General features: G+C 40.3%; 1 protein-coding gene across 3 annotated transcripts in view; it reads right to left on the bottom strand.

Annotated features, from left to right (window-relative positions):
* Positions 1-17,072, bottom strand: part of slc12a5a (solute carrier family 12 member 5a) — a 180,601-nt gene that overhangs the window by 105,690 nt on the left and 57,839 nt on the right. Inside the window, exon 1 of one of the 3 annotated variants that reach the window (XM_078249034.1) lies at positions 837-891. The exons of the other annotated variants lie outside the window; for them this stretch is intronic. Within the exon in view, the coding sequence (XP_078105160.1) occupies positions 837-891 (55 nt within the window). Of the gene's footprint in view, positions 1-836; positions 892-17,072 lie in introns of those variants that run through there. 3 annotated transcript variants of the gene reach the window in all.

The following is a 17,072-nucleotide window of genomic DNA, read 5'->3' as shown; positions in this document are numbered from 1 at the left end:
GTCCGGGCCTCAGAAGGTATGTGCTCTCTGGTGAACAGCCGGTATAAAAACACTCACAACACAGCTCTGCACAAACCAGTAACCCACAAGTTTTTTTCCAAAAAGCCTGCAGAGACTGAGGACTGGTATGAGCGATGGGGATTGGATGGAGGGCTGATCTTTGACAGCTGGGGGCGACGGGATTAGCAGCAATGGTGGCTTGGTATCCGTAAATGTGAGTGGTTGTGTATGTGTGTGTGTGTGTGTGTGTGTGTTTGTGTGAGCGTACACTTGCCCATACCGCCTGTCCATAGAGTGCCATATGTGGTGGGAGCATTTACATTTGCCATTAAGAAAACGTTCTGTATTGCGCATGCACGTATGCATGTTTGATTGTGTGTGTGTGTGTGTGTGTGTGTGTGTGTGTGTGTGTGTGTGTGCGTGCTGGACAAAACTGTAATGCCCTTACACTCACCATCCATCGTATGGAGTAAGCCCATTACTATTCCTGTCACAACAGCCTTGCAGTAACAGCAGCAGAGGAGGCAAGCAGGCCGACCACTGTACAGTGCACGCACAAACGCGCGTGCATGTGCCCGCGCGCGCGCACACACACACACACACACACACACACATCCTCTTCCAATGACTCCAAGCTCACTCCCATCAGTGTAAACCAAAATTGTGCACGTTATGTGCTTTATGAAGCACTTCTGTGCAATGTATTTGTGTGGGCAGATGTAGATTACAGTATCTACGTGTCTTGCATTGCCATATGAATGCCCCTGTTTTTTGCATATCTGCTCGTGTGTGTGTGTGTGTGTGTGTGTGACTGCATGACACATCCCATCACTCACCCTGGCTTTGCGCTCCCCCGTCCCCCTCCTCTGTGTCGGTCAGGTTGTTAAGCATCCCGGCTCTTCTACAGTACTTTTCTGCTGCGGAGCGGTGTCACCGATCGAGCTCTCGGCGGCTCTCCCTGCGCGCCACCCACTGTGATACAGCCACAGAAATCACGGGGAAGCAGCGTAGAAAATATGCCAGCCGGATCCTCCTCGCTCCTCGTAGGATGCGCGAAGAGAGGCAGCAGAAGAGAGAGAAGGATTTTTTTTCTCCCTCTGTAGATCCTCCTCTTGACGTCTCTTCTCCGCTGGCTTGTAAGCCTATCTTGCTCTCTCTCTGTTGCTCCCTCTCTCTCTCTCTCTCTCGCTCACTCTTCTCGCTGTTGCTCTGTCTCTTTCTCCAGGAGGAGGAGGAGGGAAGAGGGAAGCTGCAGGAGTTTGGTGGATGATGGAACGCCTCAAAGCTGCACACTTGCTCTCTCCCTCCTCCTTTTTCCTTCTCTCTGTCTCTTTTTTTTTGTTGCTTTTCTCACTCCTGATCTCATTCTCTCCCACTCAGATACAAAAAAAACTCACTCTCCCCTGCTCAGATGATGTTGCTCAGTCACTATAGCTGCCAAACTGATTGCATATTCAAGCAGTAGTGTGATTTCTTCTCCATCTATTTCTCCCCTCCCTGCCTCCCTCTTCTCATCGCGGCTGTCAGACAGAAAGGTGATTGTGGAAGCGGAATTGATGTTGTTAAAGAGAGAGCAGGCGGTAGCCTCGCCACTCTGATGTTTTCTGTCCACAGAGGTGCATTATGCATCGGCTTTTTCTCCTGTCAGCTTTGTAATAAGCCGCCGCGCTCACTCCCTACTTTAATGTCAGATGCAAATAGAGCTACTGTTTTCTTCAAAGGATGAACAAGCCCTATCAACATCATCTGTATGCAGTTATGATAAACATGGAGAGCCATGTACTCATGGAAAGACAAACTGCATCACCAATACAGTCATCAGTTTGGTTTAGTATATGCACAAAGGCATACACACAAAAACACACACACACACACACACACACACACACACACACACACACACACACACACACACACACACAGACACACACCTGCCTCTCTGCTCTCAGCTAACAAAACAGAGCATGGTTCTTTATCTTTTTCATTTTCTATTTTAATCCACCCTTTAGAGTGTAGATGTGTTTGGTTCCAAACAGAGATGCTGCATGGCGTCGGCACAGCATTGAAGACTTGCTGTCAATTAGGCCCGTCTCATTTTGATGCATGCAGATTACTTTTGATCTGGTACACTGTGTACCATGTGCAAAAAAAAAAGATTGTGTGGTATGAAGACAATCTGTGTGCTTGTGTGTGTTTCTATGTGTGTCCCAGTGGTTGTGATCCCACACCAGGGATATGAAAGCAATTAATCTTGGTTTTAGTCATGGTAGCGCTGATGCACAGAATAGATTTTCTTCAAAAAGAGGAGGAAAAATGTAACTGCACGCTCTGTTTCAGTGAATAAATTTATTACCAATGCTTCAGACAGAACTGGTTTTGTCAATGTACAATTACCCTGACAAAGAACTAATACCTTAAAGCTTGGCAATACATTTCTCTACTGAGCTGTGTGTACTGATACATTTATCTCTCTGTGTTCATTAGTAATCACACCATAGCCAGCAGTTTGTTTGTAACAACAAAAGACACGCACAAATTGAATTACAGTATCCACAAGGGGAGAGCCTTTGCATTTAGATTCAGTTGAAACATTCGGTCCGTTCAATTGTGTCCTGAATAACTTGCTCATCATTGCTTAGTGTACAAGCAATCTGATTGGTTAAATGTGCATGACATGAAATCATGCTGATTATTTCTATGGTTGACTGGTTACACAGAGACGTATTATATATAAGGACTTATTAAATAACAAGGACGTAAACAAGCGCATTAACTCTAATAATGGGTGCCTCCCAGGTAAAGTACTCCATTTCATGCGTTTCTGTTTTAAAACACCAGCTGATGTATGTAGATGTACTACTGATCCATACTAGACATATACTGTAAATGAGAGTTCCGCCCTGCAACAGCCACTGTCGGCTAGTCATTGACCCCACAGTGATTGTGGTCATTACTGCTGTCATCTGGATGGCTGGAAGGCTAGTAAATGGTTAACTTGATTTGTGCTGTGGATGGGTGGTGATGGCGCAATGGATATGACACATACCTTCTGGTATACGATCTGGGTTCAATTCCCATTGCGATACATCAACCAACCCTTAGTAAGACACTTAACCCATAGTTGCTACAGAGATGTGTGACCTCTGACATATAGCATATATAGCAATTGTAAGTCGCTTTGAATAAAAGCATCAGCTAAATGACATGTAATATAAATACTAGGGCTGTCAAAATAAAGCGTTCATTTTGATTAATTAATCTGAGAAAAAAATAACGCGTTAAAAAACAATAACGCAGATTAATCCATTCCATATTGACATTTGACCCAGAGCCGTTTTAGCCACCATTGGACTGTAAAATGAAGGAGGGAGATGAGAATGTGCTGCCTGGATCATTGATTGGAACATTTACTTGATTACAAATCTTTTTCCTGAAAAGGGTTGGGTACCGAAATCTGGTGCCACTGATATATCTGCACTTCTCTTTGATGCTCTGAAACAGACGTTACAGGCAACACAAACACCGCTGCACATGACGCTAGTTAACACTATACTCAACAGCAGCTAACGTTAGCCTACCGCTAGCTAGATAATACTATACTCAACAGCAGCTAACGTTAGCCTACCGCTAGCTAGTTAACACTATACTCAACAGCAGCTAGCGTTAGCCTACCGCTAGAGGAAACAATCTGCAGCTGCCGACGTCGGAAAAACACAGACGGTGCGTTCAATGAAACTGGTAATTTACAGCCTTGTGGTGCATTCGAAGTTATTGTTAAATGTCCTTTTCCCATCTGGTGGTTGTTTTTGTCGTTCAACAGGAATTTACTAGTGAAATAAGTCATTGTTATAGTTATTACATTATTATTAAATCATTTAATTTTGACCATATGGCCTAGCAATAAACACGTTCTTTAATGTCGCCAACTGTTGTTTAGTACCTTTCTTTTTTTTTTTACTTTATTAAAAAGTATCGGTTCAGGCACCATTAATTATGTATGCAACTAATTTAGATTAATTAATCACAGAGTATGTAATTAATTTGATTACATTTTTTAATCGACTGACAGCCCTAGTAAATACCAAGCTTCTGTTAACCTGCATAAAGGACCTAGTATAATGTCTACTCAGAGTTTTGGTATTTATTTAAAGGTCCATCTCAGGATTAGCATTGCAAGGCTATTAGGGGTGGGGGAAAAAATCGATACAGCATAGTATTGTGATATTTTCCGTGGCAGTACTGTATGGATACACAGACGCCAAGTATTGATCTTTTACTATAAATACAGTATGCGTTGGTCAGTTTGTCTTCTCGACAATCCCATTTTGCTGCAATACAATTGAAGTGAGATGAAAAAACAGAGATAAAACAGATGTTGACAAGGTTTCATTTTGTGGACATTTAAAATTGGGAAAAATTTGAAGTTGGAAAAAAAGGTAATAAACTGCAATATATCGCATAACATTACAATTTGTTTAAAATCGCAATAATATTGTATCGTGACATAAGAATCGTGATGATACCATATGGTGAGGGTGATTCCCACCCCAAAAGGCTATTAATGCAGTGGTATACCATAAATAAAGGGTGAAATAATAATAAATAAGGGTGAAATATATTTGCTCCATCATGTTTCCCTAAAATTAAATTTTGTACGCATTTTGGACCAAAACATTTTCCACTGTTGGTATTGGTGCTAATGTAACAAACAGTGCAAATATTTCGGTCTGGAAACTGGTTTATGCACAGTATTTATGTTGTTTACTATTGACATCATGCCTCTTGAAATTAGTGTTGGTGTATAATCGTCGGAATTTATTTTAGAAAAAGGGCGACTGTGCTTTTTTAGGAGGCCCAGTTCACATCCTCCTCCATCATCCTGATAACTGTACAATTCACAGTGCCACTTATCTGTGTTAAACTTGACAAACAAATTATGAAAAAGCAAGTTGATCTGACAAAAGTTGAGCAAAACCTGCCAGACAGTTATTATGGACAACTCCATAGGTAGTGCAGATACACTCACATGTGACGTAATGGACTCTCTGCAACACATATCCAATACATCCTTTTAAATCAGACGATCTTTTTAAGCTCTCAATGCACAGCTCAGTCCATTGGTCTGCATATATGGTGCTTCTGCTACTCTACAACACTGCATCATCACTGCAGCTGCTTACATAGAGCATTAATTCAACCTACATCCAGTGCAGCATCCACCTGTAGACTCAAATCTTCCTCAAAGAGAGGTGAACTGAGGTCATCATCACTACCAATCTCTGTCTGAGCAGGTTTAAATGTCACAGCCTAGACATCAAACATTAACTGTGCAAACTCTAAACTCACATATTGATATAACCGTTCCATGTGAGCTGGCTGAATGAAATGAAAACGTATTTGTGCTCACAACCAAACCAGATGAAGTGGGCTAACACACTGCCAAATCTCTGCAATATTATGATTAAGGGGGTAACAAGGTCGGCAAAGAGCCAACAGTAAATTTGAGCAATTTGTTGTTTTACATTTTTGAGCGATATCATATCTTGTTTGACAACATTGAGCTTGAAATAGGGCTCCTTTATAACATGTACCAAAGTATCTTCTCTGCTGATTCACTTATGCCATCATATAATACTAAAGCATTGCATAAAACATCTATTATGTAATCATCTATTGTTGTAATGGTCCCTGTGCTGAGCTATGTATGTAGGTAGAAGAAGAAGGGAGGGGACAGGGAGAAGGTGGTCGATACATCCCCTAAATAGAACAAGGGACAGGTGAGAACAAGTGCCTGTCAGGCAGATCATTGCAAAGACACACGTTTACTTCAGGATGTCTGCAAACCATTTAGAGAAAGTGGTCATCACCACTTTTACACCAGTGTGCTGGATGTTTAAAACGGACTTGCCTTTTACACAGATTTTCAGAAACACCCAATACAATATACAAAATAGAGCTGGTGTTGGAACCTCAAATGTCTTGATTTGACATCAAAACTGTTGTTTTTACACCAATAATATCTTCATATGTTGGGTGACAAGAATATATTGTGCTTCAATGCAATGACAAAGAGGAATGTACGGCAGGCAGGCAAGCACCGAGTGCACTGGAGCAGAGGGACCTGCTGGCACAGCAGCTGTTTTTCAACAGAGGGCAGGAACAAACAGAGAGCTCAGTTACACATTTCAAAATCAAAGAAAATGGATTGATCAGTTGGAGTTATATCAAAAAAGAAAAAGATTTAATCAAGTAGATGTCTGGTGAACATTGCTAGCTTAAAAAGTGCTGAAAACATTCCAATTTAACTTTCCAAAGAAGAAGATGAAGTGGTCAGAGATACAAGATGGTCTTTTTGTGCTGTGCAGTGCAACAAGAGCGGTTTATTTCAATCACGACTAGTATTCCGAAGGGGTTTCTGGAGACAAATGTAAACACATTTCCTTTTAGTTTTTTTTTTTCCTTATTCGGTTCAATTCAAGCCATCAGAAAGTCTAATAAATGCAATTCAAATGTTCTGTGGACACTATTCTGTGCATGTATTGCTAACTCACTCAGGCATCTGAAGACTTTCTTATTTCTTAAGCAGCATGGCTTGCAAACAACTGAACAGTGTCTTGCCTACAAACAGCGCCCTGTTATTGGATTAGCCCAAACTCTCACAACACTCAGACACTGCCAAAACCAACTCCTCAGCTACAGTATGAAAACTACATCAATAGTAGATGCATGAAATACAACACCTTTTCTTGAATGCCTGTACATGTGAGAGTTTAAAAATGCATGCACTTATGCATAAAAAATAATATATGGTGCAGCTTCTACAATTTGTGGGTATGACAGTGTGTGTGTGTGTGTGTGTGTGTGTGTGTGTGTGTGTGTGTGTGTGTGTGTGTGTGTGTGTGAGATAAAGGGGCACAAACAGAAAGACTTGGGGGGGATTTTATCATTAAATGGAGATGCATGAGTCACACATTTTCCTGAAGTTGTACTGATTACATGAGCCGCCATTCATGTGTAAACATGTGCAATTTGTATGTCACGTTTTCCTCAGAGGAGTACTCTGACCAATGTAGCACCTTTGAGAGAACAACTTTCAAAAGGGTTTTTGAAAAAGACTTTACATTTTCAATAGGTTCAATTGCAGGCATTTTAAATGTCATGAACGTAGAGCCGGGCTCTAAACAGGACAATCTCTGTTGAGTAATGTTTTATGAAATGTAGCCATGCTAAGGTCATATTGACCTGGTTTGCTTTACTCAAAAGCCTACTAATGAAGTAGAGGAACTCTTTTACTTTTGATGATGACAGACCATGGTCAAAAGAATTTCAATTACGTGTCTGAGCAGGGCTTGCTGACTTCTTGTGACCCTGTGTCATCAAAAGGAGCAAGGGTGGAGGGTGCTGATTTGCAAGAGATACAAGGAGTAAATGGAAGTCAGTTGAGACATAAAACAAAGAGAAGAGGGAAGAACTCAAGTTCTCCAAGTGACTTTTCAAGCAATGAAGAGCATTTTTTGTACTATGGTGTATATGACAATGCATCTGAGACAGGGGCGTAAATATAAACAGTGGAGGCAGTGTGGTTGCACTGGAGCCCGTTTTTTACTCAATGTGTACAGTGTGAGCCACGTCAAAGACACATTTTCATTGGCTTGTAATGAACAGTAACGTTTTGATGATTCTTATTCTGACAACATTATGTTGTGTCACAATGTTGAGTACTAGAGCCGGTCTACCTGATTGATAGTCTGGATCGACGATAATTAATTTACCGGATAATCGCTGGAACATCTGGATGTCGCTCGCCTTGCAAAACTGTTGGTTTCGGGAGACACCAACAAACTAAGAGCTAGCAAGTTTTGAAGAAAATAGGGATCATGCAACAAGGCAGGCCTGCTTGGTTCTTTCAGGGAATGATTGTAAAGATTTACAAAGAATATGTTTTCAGCATTTACTATCTTCTAACTGGGATGTTTTGGGACCGATTGGCGGGGATTTGCCATGGACAAAATACACACGCCGATACACTGGTAAGAGCAAATTACGTGTAACCATGTATCCAGCTAATTTAAATAGCTCACATTTCTTAAGGTTGGGTATTGTTTGGATTTTTACAATTCCGATGCCGAACCGGTACTTTTAAAACAATTCAGATTCCTAAACCAATTCTTGAAAAACTGAAAAAGTGTAATATGTTTACTAGCGATCACGTGCAGTGAATGATTAAGATGCTTTTACGTCCGTTTTGGTGAGCCCAGAGGGAAAATATGGCATTTTAAAAGTAGCCTACATTTACAGTAGCTAGCTTACGGTAGACTACAGAGAAAGTAAGATATTTTTACGTGTTTCGGAGTGACAGAGGGAAAATATTTCAGTTGACACATTAAGTGGAACCGAAATGAAGAACCGAAATGAAGAACCGAAATTTGCGTTCTAATCCGGTCCGATTCCTACCGGTTGCGTAGGAACTGGTTCCATAGTGGAACCGGGTTTCAGGTACCCAACCCTACACATTACTGTATTGTGTGAACAGTTAACTTCACTTAATTTGCAGGGTGCAAATGTTCCACCAAAGAAGTTCCTTCCCGAGACCAATTTGATACTGCCTTATTGATAAACACATGCAAAGACGCTTACAAGATGTAAGTGGAAACGAAGTGTCCATAATCAGGAGTTTTGGGGCTGATTAACTAACTTAATTAATATTCTTAACATTATATATTAAGTATTCAAATTAGGAGATAAGAAAGTATAATGAATTGACAACTGTTTATTTATTGGCAGACGTGTGCAACATATTCCACTCTCTCCTTTCACTACAGTTTCAATGTCTTTATCTGTAGAATGTCACAGACATACAAAATAGATACATATTTATTTTTAACTCAAAAGCTCCTGTTTCCGTTTCATATTAAAAGCCCTCCAGAGTTTTGGTGGACAAAATCTCTTAATTTGTTAACACAAGGTTTTTATTGTGAAATATTTGCAGGACCGTGTTGTGGATAATGCACACGCTTCCTAAACTTTTTCTGTCAATAAATTTAAATGACTTTTATATTGACATGAAATGAAACATTCCAATATTGATGGCCATTATCAACTGCAAACTCAATGTAAAATGCGTACTCTCTCTCCAAAGACACATCTTAAACCATAGAAATTCTCCCGTGCTTTGCATCATCTGATTGGCTCTTTTGGTCGGCCTTTATAGAGACTATCAATCAAACTATTTAGAACGAATATTCGCAGATAATGACTGTGGCTGATCAATTGGAGCACCCTTAGCGGAAACATATAAGGTCTAACTTTAACTTTTAACTTTCACGAATCAATTACTAGAATCAAAAACCTGTTTCTTAATAAATCCCTAGGTCTTATAAATTTGCGACCAGTTCCAGGTTCTTTCAGCACCAGACTTTAGGACCTACTGAGGTTAAACTGCTACACATTTTCTCACTGCACAACATTATAGGATGAAATAAAGCAAGAGAACAACCACTTCCAACCTATCAGTAGCAGAGCCTCGTCTACGCATGTGTTGTGGTGTCTTGGACTTCTGCCAGATCATTATGGTCTGTCTGAGCACCTCCAAACATTGACAAGGGCATGCAGCATTTTACAGCAGCCACAAAAACTAAAGCCCTGGACACGGAGTTGAATTTCAAGTGGACACAAAGACAAAGCAAAACAAGACAGAAACATTCCTAGGAAGCTTTAAAGGTAGTTCATCTCCAAGTGTGCGGCGAGAGGAGCGTCAAGTTTTTAAATGAAACAGCATCCGTAATATTCTCTCTGGGTTTCCTTAGTGTCTGAAATCAAAACATATTCTGAGTGAGAGGAGGCACTTACACCTAAATAATGCAATACACAGACTTTCTGTCAAAAAAAATTGCAGCCAGAAAAGGTTCAGTCAGCACTGATGTTAGACACATCTAAGCCACCAATTTGAATGTGTCGTTCACAAACACAGCCTTGGGTTGAATTAGACATTAATACAATCATGCTATATGTGTACAGTTTATAGTTAATCACCCCGTAAGTAAAATCTTTACATGATGATGGCTGCATGAATCTAATTGAAGCTGCATTGTAATGATTAATGCATTCTGGTTTTCTGTCTCAACCGATTCGGGAATGAAATATGCAAACATTAAAATGACTTCCATAAACATAAAGTGAGGCTGATGTGCAGAGAGTGTTATTGCAGAGCCATAGTGAAACAATTTGAGAATGCAGTTTGTTAGCACAATACCCAAGCACTTCTGTTGATGAGTTTAGCTCGATTATATTTCCCATGTGTCTTATTCTCTCTCTCTCTCTTTCTCTCTCTCGACTGTAAATCTGATCAGGCTCTGCTCAAAGAACAGCCAGATATCCTCCTACGGAAAGCCTGAGGACAGACACATACATACACGCAAGCACAAACGCTAAAGGATGCCGTTATCAGTGTTATTTGTATGAGATTGTGTTAAGATGGGCTCAAGAAAATTACATGGTAACTGTTTGAATTTAGCCCTGGTCTCCTGAGGGGTAATTTACAGAAGGCTGTGGACGATAATGGATGTTACTCAGGAGAGGCTGGATGGATTCCATCTACTGTCCATCAGTTTACCTGATGCTGCCAAATTGAAAAACAACTTTACACCCACTGTGTAAATTTGTCTTTATTGAATCAACCTGCTTTTTTATTTGTCCTTCATAAACAAATCTAATCATAGCTTTGTACCTTGGAAATGGATTTGCTTTATGAAAGAACATTCTCTGACGTCAGTAACGAATATGAGTGGGTAATGTGATGTAGAGACAAAGGGAAAGAGAGGGGCAGTAATCAATTCAGAGCACTTGTGTCCAAAATGTGTCCTCAGTCCTGTTAGCCCCTGCTGGTAGAACAGCAACTTATATTGTTCATCAGAGCACAGAGTCTACAACATGTGTATGCTGTCAGAGATTTGTTAAGTGTTAAGAAACCTGCAGTGCTGGCAGAATCTCTTGGCCCTCAGAAGGGTTGTGAAGTAATTACTCTGAGAATAGCCGGGGCAGTCCTGAGTAACAAGCCCCCACATCTGACGGGGCTTTGATTGCGAGACAGGCATCTGAAGATGTCAGGGAGATTCTTGTAGCCTCGGCTGGAAAGAGCGAAGAGATCAAAGTGGTCTGGCGATGTTCCGACTCAGCAGATCCAGACTTTTGTTTGCTCTAAACACGTTTTATCTTTTAAGGCCTGCTGGCCAATCTTAGAGTGTTGTATTTCTAATCGCTTAATCCTTCCACAGCAGCCGCTGCCTCTCAGAAAGAAAAAAAACAACTGACAAATACTGAGGTCATCTTCTCTCTTTAAATGCTGAACGTGTTAAAGGTAGTAGTGTACTGTATATGTGTAGACAGATGTGTAGATGTTTATGTCCAGAACAGTTGCATTTAGTCCAAAAGACTTTTGCGAGCAGCAGATTGATAAAGCTGATGGCAATTTTAACCTGTAATGCGACAGAGTAGGCAAAACAAAAAAGAGAAAAAAAAAAATTACGTCCATCTATAACTTGAATTTTTAGATTTTTTTTCATTTCCAATAGGGCTGCAACAACGAATCGATAAAATCGATAAAATTTGATTATTAAAAAAGTTGGCAATGAATTTCATTATCGATTCGTTGTATCAATATGCCACTCAGTCGCGGAGATAAAAAAAATAAATTGAGTTGAGCGCAGAGCGGAGCAGCACAGCGCGAAAGAAAAGAAAAAAGAGCAGAGCGGGGGTAGAGGAAATATGGAGAGAGACCGGAGAGACCCGTAACGTTGCTCTGAAACACACGGCGGAGACAGAGAAATCAGTACGACCTAAGTCATCCAAGGTGTGGGAGCATTTCACACTAAATAAATAGAAAACGTGTTAATTGCAAGATAAGCAAAAGCGACATGGCATGGCACGGGCGCACCACGGTGATGATTCAGCACCTAACACGTAAACATGTTGGAGTCCTTGATGAGGAGGAAGGGAGTTCAACAGCGGGGTAACGTCACTACAGAATCCTACTTTTGTTCCGTTTTTAAGTGAGGAACGTAACGTCCCTCCAGTAGCTCTTCTGGTGCTGGTCTGGTGTTTACTCGTTATCCAGTTTGACAGTAATAAAGCAGGAGTGGTATAGTTTGCAAGACTAAAGACACGTTTTTATTCAGTCGCCTTTTTTGGCCCATTAATTTTTTTATCTATTGTCATGTATATATTCTGTGCTTTGTCCCATATCAGTTATTGTTGACAAATATATTTGTGTGTGTTGTACTTTTTAATTTCATTTTAAAGTTCTTTTATAGCACTTGGTCATCTTAAGCTGTGTTTAAATGTGGTGTATAAATGAACTTAACTTACACTTACACATGATGGTAATAATTTAATGAATAAGCTGTGTGTATAAGTGTGTGTGTGTGTGTGTGTGTGTGTGTGTGTGTGTGTGTGTGTGTGTGTGTGGTCTGTATCTGCTCTTTGGGTTACTTACCTTTACACAACTATTAACTAAAACAACAAGTATGTATGTAAGTATGTATTGAGTTGATGTAAATTAATGCTTTTTAGTTTTTTTATCCGATTCATCGATTAATCGAAAAAATAATCGACAGATTAATCGATTATTAAAATAATCGTTAGTTGCAGCCCTAATTTCCAAAGTGGTTTATTCAATTAATCTAATTTCATAATGCATAAGAGATGCTAATAAAACAGGTGAAATCATTATAATTATAAAAGGTATAATTATAAGGCTGTTACAGAACATGAATACCTGGTTAGATTTTTTTATATTAAACATTAATCACCGAGTATGAGCGAGCAGGTTAAAAATGATATCAGGTCCACAGGACGATGAAACTGCTGTTATGTGTGTGACTGTAATGTCGCCCTCAGAGTTTCATATACAAAAAGCAGTTGCTCTGGACTCTAACCCAGCAACTTCCTGAACTATGAGAAGAACAGAAGAAACATAGACTGACATTCTAAGCCTGAATAGCAGATAAATGCAGACAGCTCTTTTATCCTGAAACTCAACCCTGCACACGTAACTGTCTAAGTGGTGTCTAAATCTTTGGGTAAGTTTGAAGTCTGAATACTGATGTACCAATTCTGGTACTAACTCCTTGAAAGCACACTAAACTTTGAATATGGTGCAGTATTTGTATGTGTGTTGCCACCAAAGAGGATAGTCAAATTTAGGGGGGAGACAAATATGTTGCGATGTGTTCTCTTTTGATAATACTGGAACTACTAGAACTGTGATAAGTGTCACTGCCTTTTATTATGTATTACTTATATTACTTATTAATGTAATACTTAGTAGTTATTTGCCTAGTAAGAGTATTCAGTTTGTTGCATTTGAAAAAAAAATGTTTCCTCTCTTTAGCAGCGCAAATGTAACAGTAATCATAAATGATTGTCTTACATACGTAATTCAAGGCATTTCACAAAACTGCATGTACTGTAGAATTATATACTAGAAAACTGTAGACGATATCTACTTATTCAAGTACACTGCTATTACTGCGCAAGTAACAAAATAAGTGTAGTACAGAAATGCCAAAGACGTGTTCATGTCATTTAAAAACAGTGTCGCCATTACATTGATTGTTTACTCGAAAGCACTGACAGCTTAATTTTTCAGCTGCAAGGTGTCCCGCTCATTACATATTTTGGTCACAATAAAAAAGAAAATGAAGCCGCCTACACATGACCCGCAGTAAAACCGCGAGGTTCGGCGCAGAGCAGTAGCAAAGCGCTGCGCAGGTATACGTCCGAGCGGTGCACAACGTCAAGGGTAGTGCTCTGCCTAGTTGGGCGGCAATGCTTTCCCCAAAGAAAAAAAACGGAACGGCCAGCGCAGAGCGCTTTGACCGGAGATCATGTCTAGGTGGCTTTAAGGTTAATATATGATATTTGAGAGTTTATAAAATTGGACAATGATATATTGATATCAGTATCAGCCTCAAAAATCCAGTATTGGTCAGGCTATAATGTATTGTATCATCATTGTTATGTGCAACACAGTAGAGTATTGTGATAGTATTGTGTTTTGTCTTGTGATTCCACTACTGTTGAAGATATTGTAGCATGTGTGTAGCTTATCTGTGTGTGTGTGTGTGTGTGTGTGTGTGTGTGTGTGTGTGTGTGTGTGTGTGAGAGAGAGAGAGAGAGCGAGATGAGGGAGACTCTGACATCTTCCCACATTAAAAAGGTGAACCTGACAGAACTATTGAGCTGTGGATGCAGGCAGTCAACGCTGAAACCCCTGAAATGTTAGATAAATAAAGACGTAGCGGGAAGAAAAGCAGCAGCGAGATGCACCTTGTAAGAGAAAGAAAGAAGTGCACACACTGGTGGATAAGTTGCAGAGAGAGAGGAGATATGTTTCAAGTGCTTTTGTAACGAGTGTTGCTATGTGTGAGTCTCTGCGTGTACAGTACGTGTGTTTGTGAATGTGTGTGTGGATGACCATGCCTGTACTGCCTCCCATACGTCTTCGTCTCCCCATACATCAACCAGCAGCACTGCATTATTTCACCCTTTTTTCCCCTATGCATTCCATTTAAGCCACTGAGGAGGAGGAGGAGGGAGGAGGAAGGAAGGAAGATATGACCCAGTTTCATTTCCTCCAAAGAAAACAGACGGAGCAACAGAGAAAGAAAAATTAAGTGAGAGAAGGAGAAGAGGAGTGGGGAGCATCGCCCTGAATGAGAACAGAAAGTAATAAGGGCTCATTTCCATACATGGCTCTACAGCTTCTGGCTTAACTGCAATGATCACCACCCCAGTTTGGTCAAACCAAAGGCAATCACTCCTCTGAAATCTGTTTGCATACAAAACTCACAGGGACAGATTTACTGAGGCTTTTGCGTTTTAGTTTTTCAATGCAGATTCTGCCCCAAATAAGTATTTATTGCAAACAAAATTGAACCAATGAGCTATTATTAATGAACAAAACACAAACAAATAGTAGACAGATGTTGTGGTACATTATGTGGCCATCAATGATGTAAATTCACTACAGGATGTAACAGAGGTTTTAGGTCACTAAAACTGAGATTTTACAAAACGCCTTGCCTTTTAAAACTCCGGTTACGTTGTATCCGTGTGGACATGTAAGACGCAGCGTTTGGGAAATGATGATGGCATCTCCTCAATTTGTGCATGCCCATTGCTTCTTTGTGTAATGAGCATGTGCCAGAAACAACAAAGGCTATCAGTATTGTAAGGTGACGCTAGGCTGCAACTCCACCTCGATGTCCGTCCACACATATTGTCGCATTTCGGTTTTGCCATTGCACCTTGGGCCGTGTACCAGAAAGATATTAAAGGGGCTGTACACGACATTCAGATAAAATAAGGGCTTTGAGATTGCCTCCACATGGCAATACATAAAGAAAATCCGCCAGTGTGCCAGTACTGAACCAAACAACGATAGCATAATGCCGCCCCAGTGTGTGATCTTAGATAGCGTGCCGGCATTCCGGAAGCAAAAGAGGAGCGAGTATGGCATCAGGTTTATGTCATATCTGGTATGGTATATCTATCGTGGTGGTGATGGCGCAGTGGATATAACATGCCTTTGGTGTGGGAGATCTGGGTTTGATTCCCACTGCGATACATCAACCAATGTGTCCCTGAGCAAGACACTTAACCCCTAGTTGCTACAGAGGTGTGCAACCTCTGATATATAGCAATTGTAAGTCGCTTTGGATAAAAGCGTCAGGTAAATGACATGTAATGTAATATCTCGTGAGTGTGATAAAACGAGCAAATTATATTATTTCATACGCGCATCTTCACACACCAATTCAACAATCAAGGGTTATACAGGCAGCTGCGAGCGTGAAAAAAACATAGGCAGAGGACTAATATCTATGTGTGTGAAATAATATAATTTGCTGAGAAGCATGTATTATCGCGCTCACCAGATATGACATAAACCTGATGCCATACGTGAAGTGTAACACAACAGCGTCGGCATGTAGTGTGTGTGTGTGTGTGTGTGTGTGTGTGTGTGTGTGTGTAGTCATGCCATACCGGCTGTCGCTTTTAGACAGACGTCGATTTGACTCCATTACTACCTTAATGGCAAAACAACCCTGTCCCCCCATTCCGTGTTCGTACCTTTTAAACAGAATGTCGAGGCGGAATAACAACACAACATTCCTGCCTTAAACAGACTGAGTGATATGGGTTTATGTCTGTCTCTCTCTCTCTCTCTCTCTCTCTCTCTCTCTCTCTCTCTCTCTCTCTCTCTCTCCTCTCTCCCTCCCTCCCTCTCTTCACCAGTTGCAGAGCAGTGTGTATTCCAACCTTTGAACTGTGATTATGAGCTCTTCTTCACTTACAGAGAGCCCCATTTTCTTAGTAAATCTGGCCCATAATGTTTAATCGGAACACACTAATGTACAAATATGGCTATGTATGCACTTGACCTGAATTTGTGACCATCTATACCACTTTTCCTATTAATACAAGAGTATACATGTATACAGAGCCCTAATTAAATGGCCTAATGTAGTTTTATAATAGGAACCACTCAAACAGTGGATCAATAAGCTGGTACATGATGTCAAGAACACAGAGGTACTGTAGGCAGTTCCTTCCTCGGAGCAACATACTGAAGGTTTTTGTAGGTTGCTCATGTAAGCTGCTTTAGAGCACAGAACATCTGTTTATGTCAGAAGGAGACACTTGACTGAGATGGAAAAAGGGGGCGATTCATCCAGTGTAACACAAATCAATGTTGGGTTTAGGCTTCACAGAAACATGATCAGAGAGATTATCTTAGTAAGGAGCAGGCAGCCGTATTTGGTAAATTTGAGGAAATGAAATGCAGTGGATGTTGTATTAAAAATAGCAAAGAAACTTACATAGGTTTCAGCATCCAAAATAAGTAAGTATAAATGAAAGGAGAAGTGATGTTGTTGGCTGAAATCTATTTTTTGTATATATTAATTTGGTTCTGTTGTGTAACATTTAAAGTGCACATATTATGAAAAAATCACTTTTTCTGGGATTTGGGGTGTTATTTTGTGTCTCTGGTGCTTCGACACGCATACAAA

Source organism: Sander vitreus, chromosome 4 (assembly GCF_031162955.1).
Source record: "Sander vitreus isolate 19-12246 chromosome 4, sanVit1, whole genome shotgun sequence".
NCBI classification, from domain to species: Eukaryota; Metazoa; Chordata; class Actinopteri; order Perciformes; family Percidae; genus Sander; species Sander vitreus.
This window is presented reverse-complemented; position numbering and strand designations above follow the sequence as displayed.